Source organism: Gossypium raimondii, chromosome 11 (assembly GCF_025698545.1).
Source record: "Gossypium raimondii isolate GPD5lz chromosome 11, ASM2569854v1, whole genome shotgun sequence".
NCBI classification, from domain to species: domain Eukaryota; kingdom Viridiplantae; phylum Streptophyta; class Magnoliopsida; order Malvales; family Malvaceae; genus Gossypium; species Gossypium raimondii.
This window is the reverse complement of record NC_068575.1, coordinates 15,898,350-15,913,484: the sequence shown is the minus strand read 5'-3', so window position 1 is coordinate 15,913,484 and position 15,135 is coordinate 15,898,350. Positions and strand designations below refer to the sequence as shown.

The window sequence follows — 15,135 nt, the reverse complement described above, 5'->3', positions numbered from 1 at the left end:
AAGGAGCACTTGAACAGCACATGGGCTTAGGCTCTCGTGGATGTGGCTTTTCTCTATGAGCTCACCAACTTGACATTCCAACTCTTTTAGCCTTGTTAGGATTACTTCAATAAGTCAATCGACTAGGGATACTCACACTGGGCACAAAGTCTACTTGATGCTCAATTCCTCGTAAATGAGGTAAACTCTTTGGCATTTTTGTGGGAAACATGTCCACAAAGTCCTCATTTCGTTTGCCCATTTCTCTTGTAATTTTTAATTGATTATTGTAGACTTCTCGAGGAGCAAGTAGAGCCAAGGTAAATTTCTTTTTGTGGAATGCAAAAGAATTATAATTTTTAAAACCATCATGATGCTCATGTCGATAGAACTCCCCAGTGTCATTAAGCCATTGAGGTCAATATCGCTTTGGATGTTTAAGACACGATAAACCAAGTTTAAAAATAAGTGATGATTTACAACATTAGTGTAGTTCCCACTTTCAATGATCAAGGATCTTCACTTTCCAGTGTGGAAGATATTTTTTTTTCTTTGCTCTTGCCCTTCATCTTTAACATGGGCATTCAAAGCTATCCTAGTAATAAGGGCTTGCTTACTTTTTTTCAAAAATTTCTTCAAACTCACAGTCATCATATAAAATGTTACCATGATCATCCTCCAAATGAGGCATACCAACTAACTCATCTCAATCATCAGATTCAAAGTTAACATCGCCATCATTATGAAACATAATAGCTTGTCAATTTGCACAATGTCTAGCATATCGACCCGTTTCTTAACATTTGTAACATGCGTTGTCCTTTAGTTTTCTTGGAACACTTTGAAAAGGAGAAAATGAAGAAGATGTAAGTTGAACTTTAGAAATAGAATTTGAACCTTGAAAAGAATTAGACATTCCTCTCTCTTTGGTTGCATTTTTTTGGCTCAGTTGGAGTAACTTTTTCATTGCTTTGATATTATGGTTATTCCCTTTTAATTCTTCGTGGAAACTTGATCTAAAACAAACACCCCTTGATTATCTACATTTTTGCAACTATTTCTCAATCTTTAGGGTTGATTGATACATCTCTTCAATGTCAACATGTTGATACATTTCCACTTTGTCTCCAATCTTAGGATTTAACCTTGCTAGAAATCTTGCCATGGTGACATAATGTTCTTCCACTATATTAGCACAAATCTTGATGACTTCTATTTCTTTTTACAACTCATTAATGGTCTCATTACCTTGAGTAAGGAATTGGAACCTTTGATGTATCTCACGATAGTAATATGGTGGCGTAAACTGCTTTTGTATAATGGTATTTGTTGGAACAATGAACAAAGATAAAGGAAGCAAAAACAGATTCTTGAGCTCTAAGGTTCGAGACTTGCAGTGCAAACAAGAACAGAATCAAGCACTTTGTCATAGAGTATTAGATGATAAACTTTTAAATGAATTTTCATTAATTTGAACAATGTCATAGAGCCAATACAAATATCAGACATGAGCTGGTCAGTACAAGCAAAATCATCACCTAAATAGTACCTAACTCCACTAATAACATTGTAAATTACAAAATATGACTTGCACACATAGGTAAGCTGATTTATCAGCTTATCAGCACCTAATCATCAAGTACAACTTGGTTTGATTTCAACTAAGTTACAAAACACCAACTTGAAAGTAACAAAAACAAAAACAAAAAAAATAGCTTGATCTTCAGCTGCAATTTCATGGCTCAGGCTATTTCTGTTGCATCATGGCAGCATGCTGGCCAGCTTCAACACTCCTTCTTGGCTTGCATGCTACAAACTCCCAATCTCATTCTCAAATACTCGAGCCTTGATACACTAAGGGGCTTTGTCAGGATATCAGCTAGTTGATCCTCAGAACTGCAATGAATTAGTTTCACCTCATTAGCTTGTTCCATTTCCCTAACAAAATGAAACTTAATTTTGAAGTGCTTTGTTCTTCCATGGAACACTAGATTCTTTGAAATTACAATAGCAAACTGGTTGTCACAGTTGATCTTTGTTGCTTCCCTTTGGTATAGGTTCAAGTCAACCATGATCTTTCTTAGCCAAATGGCTTGGTTAACAGCATTAGTAGCTGCTACATACTCTGCCTCAGCTGTTGATTAAGCAACTACTGTTTGCTTCTTTGAACTCCAACAAAAAATAGTTGAACCAAGGGTAAACAGATACCCTGAGGTGCTTTTCATGTCATTATCGATCCAATAACCTGAGGTGCTTTTCATGTCATTTATCGATCCAACCCAGTCACTATCAGCATATCCAAGCAACTTCATGCTTTCAGCCTTGGTGAACATCATTCCAAAGCTCAGTGTATCTTTGATGTACCTGAGAACTCTTTTGGCAGCTTGGAAGTGCTTCTCATTGCAGCAATGCATGAATCTAGATAACAGACTTATAGCATACATAATGTCTGGTTTGGTGGCAGTCAAATAGAGCAGGCATCCAATCAAGCTTATGTAGGTTGATTCAAAAACCTTCTCAAAATCACCTCGGCTTGATAGCTTCTCTCCAACAACAATTGGAGTGATTGTTACCTTGCAATTCAGTAAGGAGAATTTGTTCAGAATCTTCAAACCAAATGCCTTCTGACTTAGGAAGATCCCAGGTTGAGTTTGAGACACTTTCATGCCAAGGAAGTAGCACATTTGTCCCAAATCAGACATCTCAAACTTTTTTCTCCATTTTGGTTTTGAAATCAACCAGCAATTCATGACTTTCACTTGTCACAAGCAAGTCATCAACATACAGGGACACTACAAGTTGTGTTTCAATACCTTTCTTTTTTACATACAAGGTAGGCTCATTGATGCTTCTCTCGAACCCCAAGCTAGCTAGATAGTTATAGATTCTATCATACCAGGCTCTTAGTGCATGTTTCAAGCCACACAAGGCTTTCTTCAGTATGTACACCTTGTTTTCTTCACCAACAACTTTGAAACCTTCAGGTTGATTGATATAGGTCTCTTCTTCAAGGAAACCATTGAGAAAAGCTGACTTTACATCTAGCTGATGTATTTTCCACTGCTTTTGTGCAGCCAAAGCAACCAGCAGCCTGATTGTGTCTAGCCTGGCTATTGGTGCAAATGTTTCAAAGTAGTCAATGCCATACTTTTGACTGAATCCCTTCACTACCAGTCTTGCTTTCAGCTTGTTTAGAGTTCCATCAGCATTGTGCTTGGCTCGAAACACCCATTTCACTCCTATAACCTTCTTGTTGGCTGGTCTATCAACTAGCTCCCAGGTCTAGTTCTTGTGAATCATGCTCATCTCGTCGAGCATAACCTATTTCCATCCTTGTTGGGCTTTAGTTTCTTCAAAACAACTTGGTTCAATTGCAGCCAATTCAACTCTTTGATATATTTCACTTAATGGTCTGGTTCCCCTGACTGGTTCATGGTCAATGTCCATTTCAAGACCATTTTGATCAGCTCAGTCTGATTAGTCAATAAGTCTTCAACAGTAGCCTCTGGTTCATTTTTATCCAAGTTCCATCCTGTCTTCTCATCAAACACACATCTCTGCTTACAATGACTTTATTGGTTGAAGGATATAGGATTCTGTAGCCTTATTTTTACATTGCTATAGCCTACCAGGATATCAGGTTGTGCTTTCTTGGCTAGCTTATCCCTTTTAACTACTGGGACATGTGCATAGGAAATATAGCCAAAGATCCTTAGATGAGCCAGTGATGGTTTGAACCCAAACCAGGCTTTAAAGTTTTATGGGACAATACCTTTATTGGCAGTCTGTTTTGAAGATAAACAGCAGTGTTAACTGCCTCAACCCACAAGGTTTTGGGCAGATTTCTCTCAAACAACAGACATCTGGCCATATCCATCAGGCTTCTGTTCTTTCTTTCACTAACATCATTCTGTTGTGGTGTATAGATGTTGGTGAGTTGATGCTTAATGCCTTTTTCATCACAGAAACTCTGAAACATTGCAGAGGTGTACTCAGTCCCATTGTCTAACCTTAATGTTTTCAACTTGCAACCTGTTTCTGTTTCTGCTGCAGCTTTGAACTTCCAAAATACTGAGGCCACTTCTGATTTGTGCTTCAAGAAGTAAATCCAGCAATACCTCGAGTAATCATCAATAAAAAGAATGAAATACCTACTACCATTCAATGATGGTGTTTTCATAGGGCCACACACATCAGTGTGAACCAACTGCAGCTTTTGTGAGGCTCTCCAACTCTTGTTCAAGGGAAATGGCAATCTAGTCTGCTTTCCTAACTGACATACTTCACAAACATCCTCTTTCTCAACAGAATTTCTGAAGTTTTCAACCAAATCTTCTTTGGTTAGTTTGGCCAGTAAGTTGTAGTTGACATGGCCTAACTTCTTGTGCCACAACTTGGATTCATCAAGCACTGCTGTGTAGGCACTATCTGAGCTCTTATTCCAGTCTACTACAAAGCTTCTATCAGCCATAGTTACTGACATAATCTTAGATCCACTTGGATCACTGATCAGGCATTCTTTGCCTTTGAACACAACTGAGTAGCCTTTTTCTAGCAACTGAGCTATACTTAGTAGGTTTCTGTCAATTTTAGGTACAAACAAGACATTTGAGACAAGTTTGTTACGTGTTAGAATGTTAATTAGCACATCTCCTTTGCCTTCTGCCTTGATGAAGTGTTCATTTCTAACATTCACCCTTGTTTTGAAGCTTCTGTCAATGCTCTTGAAGATTGCAACATTGGCAGTCATGTGGTTTGTGCAACCACTATCTATCAGCCACCCTTTTGTGACTTTTTCCATTGGCAGCTAAGCAAGACACTACAAAGACTTGCTCTTCATGGTCACTGCCTTCTTCTGCCACTTGAGCTTCAGCTCTTGGCTGTTGAGGTTGGTTTTGTCTCAGTTTGCCTTTGTTTCTACAAACTTTCTTAGAATGGCCCATCTTTTTGCAGACTTTGCACTGCACATCAGGCCTAAACCAATAATTTTCAGCTAGATGACTGAGCCTTCTGTAGTGTGGGCACGGTGGATGCCTTCTTCTTTCTCCATCTCTTCTTGACTTGTCAAACCAAGGCTTTCTTCCTTTGTAACCTGAAGATCTCGAGCCAGGCCTGCTCTTGGCTTGGAAAGCACATTTTTGATACTCTTCCTGCCTACTGGCTCTTATTTGCTCTTGTGCATAAAGATCATTGATCAGCTCAATTAAAGAGATGCTTGTCAAGTCTCTTGAATCTTTAAGGGATGAAATTTTAGCTTCATATCTCTCAGGTAGAGTTGAGATAACCTTTTCTACAACTCTTGCTTCACTAAACTGGTCCCCAAGCAGTCTGATGCTGTTTACTACAGCCATGATTTTGTCTGAATACTGCTTTACTGTTTCTTCCTCTTTCATCTTCAAGTTTTCAAAATCCCTTCTCAAATTTAGTAGCTACTGCTGTCTTGTTCTTTCTATGCCTTGAAACTCCTCTTTCAGCTTATCCCAGGCCTGCTTTGGTGACTCACAAGCCATGATTCTTGTGAAAATCACATCAGACACACTATTTTGAATGTAGGACATAGCCTTGTGTCTTTTAGTTTTTTCATCTGCACGCTGCCTGATCTAAGCCACTGTGGGATTGGCTCTCAGAGGTGCTGGTTCAACATCTGAGTTAACAACCTCCCACAAGTTAAATGTCTGTACGTAAGTCTTCATTTTCACTACCCAAATGTGGTAGCCTTCACCATTGAACACTAGAGGTGGTACTGGTGAGAATCCAGATGAAGACATGGTTCATTGACTTGAAGAATGAGAGGTCCACTGAGAAATAGGCTCTAGATACCAATTGTTGGAACAATGAACAAAGATAAAGGAAGCAAAAACAAATTCTTGAGCTCTAAGGCTTGAGACTTATAGTGCAAACAATAATAGAATCAAGCACTTAAGGGACAAAAAAATGAAACTAAGAATGAGAGAGTATTAGATGATAAACTTTTTAATGAATTTTCATTAATTTGAACAATGGCATAGAGCTAATACAAATACCAGACATGAGCTGGTCAATACAAGCAAAATCATCACCTAAACACTACCTAACTCCACTAATAACATTGTAACTTACAAAACATGACTTGCACACATAGGTAAGCTGATTTATCAGCTTATCAACACCTAATCATCAAGTACAATTTGGTTTGATTTCAACTAAGTTACAAAACACCAATTTGAAAGTAACAAAAACAAAAACAAAAACAACTTGATCTTCAGCTGCAACTGCATGGGTTGAGCTATTTCTGTTGCATCATGGCAGCATGCTGGCCAGCTTCAACAGTATTCAGCTCAACCCAAGACCTAACTAGTGTCTTACGATTAAGGATCCCAGAAATACACAGCTAATTCCACCATGTTAGAGCATAATCAATGAACTCAACGAAGGCATATTTTACCTTAGTTTCATCAGAATAGTTGTAGCATGCAAAAATTGCCTCAATCTTTACTTTCCACTCAAGGTAAGCATTAGAAACATTCTTTCTAGAGAAGGAAGAAATCTTCAACTTTATTACATCTCTGTTACATTCCTTTTTAAGAACATATTCAGACTCAACATCAGCACCATCAGACTTTGGGTCTGGATTAGCTATGTCAACCTCCTTTTTTTAGAAGTTTGATCTTTAGAGATTGAATGATTAGTAAGGCCTTGGTAAGCTTTTGAAAACTATCAACCATTATTCTCTCTTGATTGGAAATGGTCTGAGCAAGAAACTCCATTTGCTCTTTGATCATTGCATTGTCTGCCTTAAAGCTCAATTTGTTTAGTTTTTATCTGGTTCACTTAACCTTGTAAGGCCTCAATCAAAGGGTTGTACTCCTTAGTTGAGTCACCCTTAACACCTTTATTACTCGAACCATCTCTTCCTTTAACGACACTTGATCAAGTCATCATTGAAATTCACTTTGATACCAACTACTGCAGAACCCACATGATCCGAAAAGAGAGAAATCAGTTTTGAATATCAAAATATCACAATAATAATAATAAAATGTAAAGTAAACAAAAAGAAGAATAAGATAGAGAACTCTATAAAACTCTTGAACAAGGCTGTTCAAAATCCTCAATAATCAGGTGGACTTATACGAAACCCCTAATTTAGAGGAACTAGAAACATCGACCAAAGGAAAAAGCTTGAATCCTCTACCACTTCGAAAGAACTTGAAAAGGAAACAAACTTCAAAAAATCACTTTAACTCTTAAATTCACAAACTATTTTTCCGAAGTGAGAAAAACTTTAATATTCATTAACTTGATCTAAAAGTGGGTTGCAAATGTCCAATGAAAAAAGATGGAAGAGATAAAACAAAATTTTAAAAAATATATTTAAAATATATATAAGAGATAAAACAACAATTTAAAAGAGATAAAAATATTTAAATGGAAGAGATAAATCTCCCCATTATCTCCAAGTCTCCTTATTCAAGCTACCTTCTATCATTTATTGTATGTGGACGTAATTTACTTAGTATACAATCAACCAATGTGGGTTGCACTTCTTGTAAAACGGACTATCACAATTTTGCTTTGATTTTCTTTAGGCTTATTAACAGCTAATCCGTAAAGTCCATTGGATCTGTCACGACTCTTTTTCTAATTCAACCCAACAAGAGCATGGCAGAAAGAATTTTCTCAAAACTCCAAAATTGATCCAACAAAAGTTAAACTTGGACTTCTTAACGTCACTCTCATCATCAGCCTCATTCGAGCTAATAGAAATGATTTCTTGAATAAGAATTCTATTTGATTTTCACTTGTCTCACCTTGCTTTTAATAATTAGCCCATTATGCAAAGTCATGCTTTGTGGCTACCCTCTACAACTCATGGGTTGGAATCATACTCATTTATTAAAAAAAATTCTAATTTTTAATATATTTATGAATTCAACATATGTTACTTTTAGGAAAAATATATACCTAATCAATAAGTCACCATTTAAGGTTTTTTCTTATATTTTTAATATTTAAAATGATGGTAGTCTTGGTATGGATATTATTATCAATACAAGAGGATTTGGACTCAAGTGCGTTGAAGTGCAATATTGTCCTATTTATAAGTTGAGGAAGGACTATACCTAATTTTAGGCATTATATCAAAAAGACAAACCAATTTAATATATATATACTTCATAAATAATAAAATGTAAATATTTTAATAAAATTTAATTTATACTATTATTTAAATAATGAATTATTAAAATTGAAAATCTCCAGCAAAGCAGAGAGTGAATGCACGTCTTATATAAATTAATGAAACAGACCAAGTCTAGGCAGCGTAAAGTCTATACATGGTAATAACATATGTATCAGTCTTATATTCTTCTTCTAAAGGTTAATATGATATAAGCCATGTTGTATTAATCATATTAAAATTCTATCATGTTCAAAATTACTAATTCCCAACTTGTAGATAGATTCTTTTCTTTATTTCTTATATTAATTTCTTCCCAGGCCACTTCATGGTTCAACCTAAGCTAGGTTTAGGTTGGGGAGGTTTCACCCTAGATTCTTGAACTGCAGTTTTTAACAATACGAAGGCTTTAGCTGCAACGTGTTTTGGTTTCCATGGAAAACGACTTACCAAAACAGACACACAGACACAATGTGTTTCTTGTAATATAAAAACACTTCCCTAATGCATACTCAACACGGATTCCCTTCTCTTTAACCTAAACTTGCTATATATATATATATATGCAAATCCAACTCTCATGAAAGTTACCAGTGGATCCATACTCTGTTGATGATGGAAGACAAGTTTATTATTGTGCTTGAAAATATGCCTACCCAATAAAGGTTTTATGAGAGGTAAAATCTAGATGGTTTAGGAGAGAAACTATCTTTATCTTTTAACTTTGTCATTATAATAATAGGAAGATACCAGTCCCTAGACAGTTGTATGCCCCTTTCACTTTCATCTTTTCTATCTTATTTTTCTCTCCTTTTTTTTTCTTCGAAAACCTACCAGTCAGTATCATTCCAAGCAAACTCCTACAAGCAACCGACACCTCTTTTTCCTTTAATCTCTCTCTTTATTTTTTTTCTCATCATCTAAATTGAGAATCATTACTTAGTTTAATAATAAAATGAAAAATATACTATTGGGTGTGGTTATAGTATTCAAAACATTATCTGGTTTATTGTAGGCTGTTAGCTTCACTTTAACCAAAGTGTTGGTAGAGTATTCAAAACTTTTACCTGTTGACAAAAAAAATAAAGAAAAAATTAAAAAACTAAAAAGAAATATCCTGGAACTGGGAACTTGAACCCTGTAAGGGAAGGCATTCTCTTAGTGGGTCCCTTTGGACCACCCTTAATTTGTCATCCTGTTAGAAGGGATAAGCTCATAAGAACTCAAAACCGTCATTTTTCTCACTCCAAAGAGCTAGAGGACACCATTTGTGCTGGTGGCCTTTGCTCTCATCACTCATAATTCCACATAAAACTCCTTGTAAAGCCACCTTTTTTGATCCAATAATTCAAACCCCTTCACCCACCTCACTTCCTATAATAACTCCCCCCATTTGAATCAGATTCCATTTCCTAAAAAATATGATTCACCAAGAGATGGATATTGATCATGAATGGGTTTTCCTCCCTGATAATAGATTCCTGGATATCAATCAAGACCATGGAGGAAAACGAGTTTCTGATTCAAACCTTGTTTTCTTCACAGACTACTTCGATGAAGAACAGTCTCCGCCATCAGGGAATTCAGGGAAGGTAGCTAAACAAGTTGTCCCAGTTCCATTTCCATTGGAACCAAGAATCCTTAAGGTTCCAGAAAATGAAATAGGGAAGGAAATCACCAAAAGGGTACCTCTTGATTTCAGTTCTACACCATCCATGATTCTTGAGAAGATCAAAGAAGGTGGTATGGAATCAGTTGGAGGTGATAAAGAAGTGAAGACACAAGTTTCGTTTAGGAAACCAAGTTACAACAACAATGAATCTGTCGACATGACCAACAAAATGGACTCACCAAGGTCCACTACGAAAGGAGTTATCCCTCAATTGGATGCTGCAGGTACGTTTAATTTTGATGATGAAACTGAGTTTTTGGAGAACATGAATTCCCCCAAAATAAAAGATCTGGTGGAAAAGAAAGCTGAGAACAAAGATGTCAACTGGGAAGAAAGCTCTGGTGGCCTTAATTTATGGAAATGGAGTTTGACTGGTATTGGAGCCATCTGCTCTTTTGGTGTTGCTGCTGCTACCTTTTGTATCATCATTTTTGGAACTCAACAAAGGCACAAACAACAACAACTGAACCAAAAACTGTTGTTCCAACGTTACAGTGATGACAAGGTATGAAAATTTTCTCACTTTTTCTGTCTATTTTTTAAACTTTCCTGGAAATTTGGGAATCTTTGTAAATTTGAAGTTTTAACTGATCTGATAAAGATATTTGTTAAATTAAACATGTTGATGTGAACATTAGAGATATATTTTGTCTCCTTTATTACCCCTACAATGCAAATAATTATGAAAAGGATATACACATTTCATCATTTAAGAGTCCAAATTCAAAAGCAACACCATTTCTTGCAAATTACATCACATCAAATTTAGGCCCCATTTTTAGATAATTCTTGTAGCTTAAGTAACTTAATTTGTTGCTATTGTAGAGGATGAAGCAAGTGGTTCATCACACAACCAAACTCAATGAAGCAATTTCAGTGGTGAGAGGAGTACCAATCACCAGAGCTCAAATAACATTCGGGGGTTACTATGATGGTATTTAAAGCAATATTGCCTGGAGAAATCTGGACCACTCGTCTGCTGTTATTCTCCAAGTGTCAAGGATTTACTATGCCAGTTCTATACAAGAATTTTAAATAGGGTATCTGTGTTTTTGTACATAATAAAATGGTATATGGATAGTGAATCCTGTTTGTAGTCCTTAAAATTCTATATTACAGTGTTTATTCAGCAACTTATAATAGATGCTTGCATCCTTGGCATATGCAAGCATAGTTTTTAAACTGTGGGAGTTGATGTTAGTGAAATGTCTACAAATTCAGCACTTATATGTATAAATATTGAGGAACATTAAATTTATCAAGATTTTCATCATTTCTCATCTCTCCATTCAGATTTGTTCTCTTGAATAGTTTCTACATACGCCATCTCCCTTCCAAAAAATAAAGAAATTGAGTATCACAAAACAGTTTCAAAGGTTAAAGGATGAAATGTTACAAATATTAAATTTTGTGTTTATTAATTAAACAACATAAATGATTTTTTTATCTCCTTTAGTCAAATCTATTAATCAGCTAGCCACTATTATTTGCGTGACTTAAGATTGAGTCTGGATTTCAGCAACTTTTTTAATGTAATCAATATTATTCGGAATTTTTCGTTTTGGTAGTAAATTAAAACAACAAATTTTAAGTTTTATTTTGGTACTAATCATACTAATGCTTACCAATTGATTTCGCCTTTACCGACCGAAATATGGTCTATCGGAAGATAAAAATATAATTTTAAAGTTAAAAGTTAAATATTTTATTCTTTATTTTGGATTTTGGAAGATTAAAATATGTTATAAGTTCATGTACTCTTTTAAAATTCAAAATTTAGTCCATACACTTTTATTTTCAGAAATTTAGTTCATCTGTTTTTAGATTTTAAAATAATGTTAGTAGTTGGACTTGAATTATGAACTCTGAAAAATAGATGGATTAAATTCTAAATTTTTAATAGTAGAAGGATTTAAGGCATATTTTTAAACTTTTGAATTATGGATCTTATTGCTTAATTTATGGAATAATTTTTGACTTGCTCATTTTGAAGTTGTTTGATGATAGATTGTATTTGCAAGGCTTATTAAAAAGTATTTTGTGTGATTGATTTGTATTTTATATTTGATATTTGTCAATATTATATATAATATTTTTAAAATAACAATAAATATGAAACAAACCAGTATAATATTGACTTTATTAATAAAAATAAAATAATCAAATCTATTTAAGTGCATATATTTTTTAATCAATTGAAATTATTATCGGTTTGGTTTTGAAGATCACTTATCCACAAAGCATGAATAACTTATTCTATAGTCCATTTTTTTAATTTCAATTTTAATCTCCCTTAGGTGGGTTTTAATGAATTTTTAATCATGTGCAGGCCAAAAATGGATCAATTAGCTGTCAAATGAGTTTTAATTTAAAATCCCATGAAGATATTTTAATAAGCAAAGAAAAGAAAGGAGAATGACCCAAAGCTATCCAAACAAGTAAGATTGATTTAGCCATGTCCCACCCCCACAACATTGAATGTTCTATCTTAATGCAAAATTATGAAAATAATAAATTGGTGGTATAAGTTTCAATATAAATGACTGATGTGATTGGGTTCCTGGAAGGATGTGTAGGATACTCTGAATCATTGCTGCAAGTTGGGTGAGAATGGGGGTGCCATGTTTATAGAAAATGCTCCAAATGCCAAAATAAAGGATCCAGACTATGCAAATTTGATTTTGGCTTTGGCTTTGGCTTGGAATCTTGGGTTTGGTTTTGTGGACAAACAACAACTTCCTACATTTGGTCAAATCAACTTTGATTTGCTAGTATTTTGTATGCCAAGCTTCTCTCCTTTCTATTTCCAATCAAATAGGATTTATCTACAAATTTAACTCATCAAATATCTCTTTCAACACGTTTTATGTAATGATTCTAAGAAGAGGAATTTCTTTAAATTCACTGAACTTTTATTTTAGAACATGAAAATACTAACAAGCAATATTTAGAAAAGAAAAATAAACATTTTTCTTGTTTATTTATTTTTTGGAATATAAAGTATTTAATGATACTAAATATAAAATTATATAAAATTAAAAAATATGTAATTTATATTTTTTAATTAAATTAACTTGCGTTTTATTCAAATAAAAAGTAAAGTAAAAAACCAATTACCTAAACTAAAAACAAAGGCCCATAAAAAACCAAAACCAACCTTATTTCAAAATCCCAAAAAACTCAATCTCTAAATAAACAACCATTCCTAACAAAACCCTAAAAAAAATCATCTCGCAGTGAGTCTTCATCTTCGACGATCACTCGCGTTCTCAACAGATCTTCTTTCCAAGCTTCAAAAAAATGGCCATCAACAACCCATATCTTCTTATGGTCAAAGGCATCTCCTTTATGAGTGATTTTACTCACTATTTTGGTTGCTCTTTCACTAAAACAACTTTTAGATCTGAAATGCCTTACCACTTGCCTCCTCATTTTCTTCTATAAAAAACCAAAGTATTCTCCTTCTAACACTCCAATCTATATTTCCTTATCTTTCAAATCTGTGGTGTTCCTTCGATTTCACCACAATCCCTTCAACTACCCCCTCTTCCACCTTGTCTATCATACTCAACAGCCCAAACTACCGAATTGGAAAGGCCATTAGCCAAATAAGTATTCACATCCTCATTTAACCCTTCTTTTGCTATGATGTGTGTTACTTTGTTTGTTTGTCTCCCTACATGCTTAAATCTACAAGTTATAAAGTTGCTTATTAATCTTTTGGCAACTGAAATGTAAGCCCTAATTTCATATCTATCCCTCTTCCTCACTTTGTGTCTTTTTAATAATAGTTAATGCATCACCTTTAACTTCAACTCTTAAGAAGCCTAACTCTACCCCGAATCTAATCGCCTGAACACATGTAAGTGCCTTTGCTGCAAATGTTGTTAGTATGTACTCGTTATTGTAAACTTTTACTTTTAAAAGTTGACCAGATGAGTTTCTAATGACAATTCCTATACATGACTTCTTGTGTTGTTTATCAAGTGCAGCATCAAAGTTGACTTTAACATTCATGCCCTAATAACACCTCTAACTCGTATCCGTCGCTGGAATATGGTTACAAAGCATTACCATAAAAACATAACTTAAAATCATTCATTTCCAAACATTTCATAAATCATAGCATAATTCATTCAAACACATGTATATCATCTCTTATTTGAGCACTCGAGGCCTTAAAAATACTTTAGAAACGATTTAGGACTAAATTGGAAACATATGAAATCTTAGCGAAAAAGTTAGAAAAATTCACATTGTAGGGGTCACACGGCCATGTGACCCACATGATTGAGACACATGCCCGTGTCTCAGGCTATGTAACATTCGAAATAGGGATACACAGTCGTGTCCTAGCCCATGTCCGTGCCCATGTAACTCTCTAAGTTGGGTCACACGGCCAAGCCACATGCCCGTGTGACAGGCCGTATGCTAGGCCATGTAACTGCCTGACTTGCAACCTTTAAAGCCTACAGGGGACACACAGCCGTGTCGCATGACCGTGTGTCACACACGACTGAGACACACGCCCGTGTCTTAGGCTGTATCGACAAGAAATAGGCCAAAATCAAGCCATTTCTTTCACCCAATTCAAGCATGAACCTACAAGCCATTTGCACATATAACCAAGACTTTAAATCATGTCCAAAACATGCATAATAAGACCAATTCAATAAGCTATTTACTCATACAACCAATATGTCAATAAGACACCTCAATCACAACAATCAAATATACTTAAACATACGCATATTTTAGCCATTCATCAACCATTCACATCTAACCTATTTTCATACCAAACTCACCACAATTGACCACATACCAAATCACATCATAACATACCAAATTGGTTATTTAAAACATACATTCACTTAGCCATATCAACACCAACCATCAAAGTATCAAAATGACAAAAGCATACCAACCATAATATCATATATACATGCCAAACATAACCAACTAGATCATTAAGCACAAGTCCACCTATACATGCTATTATAACCATGACTAAAATATTAAAATCTACTAATATAATCTCTGGATAGTGTGATAGGTCTCTAACGAGCTTCCAAACCGATCGAGCATCCGATAATCTATAAAACATGAGAAAAAAAATTATGTAAGCATAAAATGCTTAGTAAGTTCGTAAATCATGAACATAGCATACCATTTCAATGCAAAATCTTATAAAATAGACATGAATCAATCCAACATAAGCTTGGCACAAGCTTAAGCATCACCAACAACACAAGTTAGTGCTTAAACACATAACTTAACAAAATCATCACATGATAAGATAAATTTCATGAACATAGTATCTTTGAAT

At 34.9% G+C, this 15,135-nt stretch overlaps 1 protein-coding gene across 1 annotated transcript; it reads left to right on the top strand.

The window, feature by feature from the left end:
- Positions 1–8,526: 8,526 nt before the first annotated feature.
- On the top strand, positions 8,527–11,089 carry LOC105804470 (uncharacterized). Its single transcript, XM_012637110.2, has 2 exons — positions 8,527–10,314; positions 10,635–11,089. Exons 1-2 carry the CDS (start codon positions 9,559–9,561, stop codon positions 10,749–10,751), a joined length of 873 nt encoding a protein of 290 aa, XP_012492564.1. The 5' UTR covers positions 8,527–9,558; the 3' UTR covers positions 10,752–11,089.
- Positions 11,090–15,135: the final 4,046 nt, after the last annotated feature.

What these genes read in the sequence shown, in the direction of transcription:
- LOC105804470 (XM_012637110.2), top strand. Translation starts at nt 9,559, where the DNA reads ATGATTCACCAAGAGATGGATATTGATCATGAATGGGTTTTCCTCCCT. An exon ending in AACGTTACAGTGATGACAAG is followed by an intron (nt 10,315 to 10,634) that starts GTATGAAAATTT and finishes TTGCTATTGTAG; the next exon opens with AGGATGAAGCAAGTGGTTCA.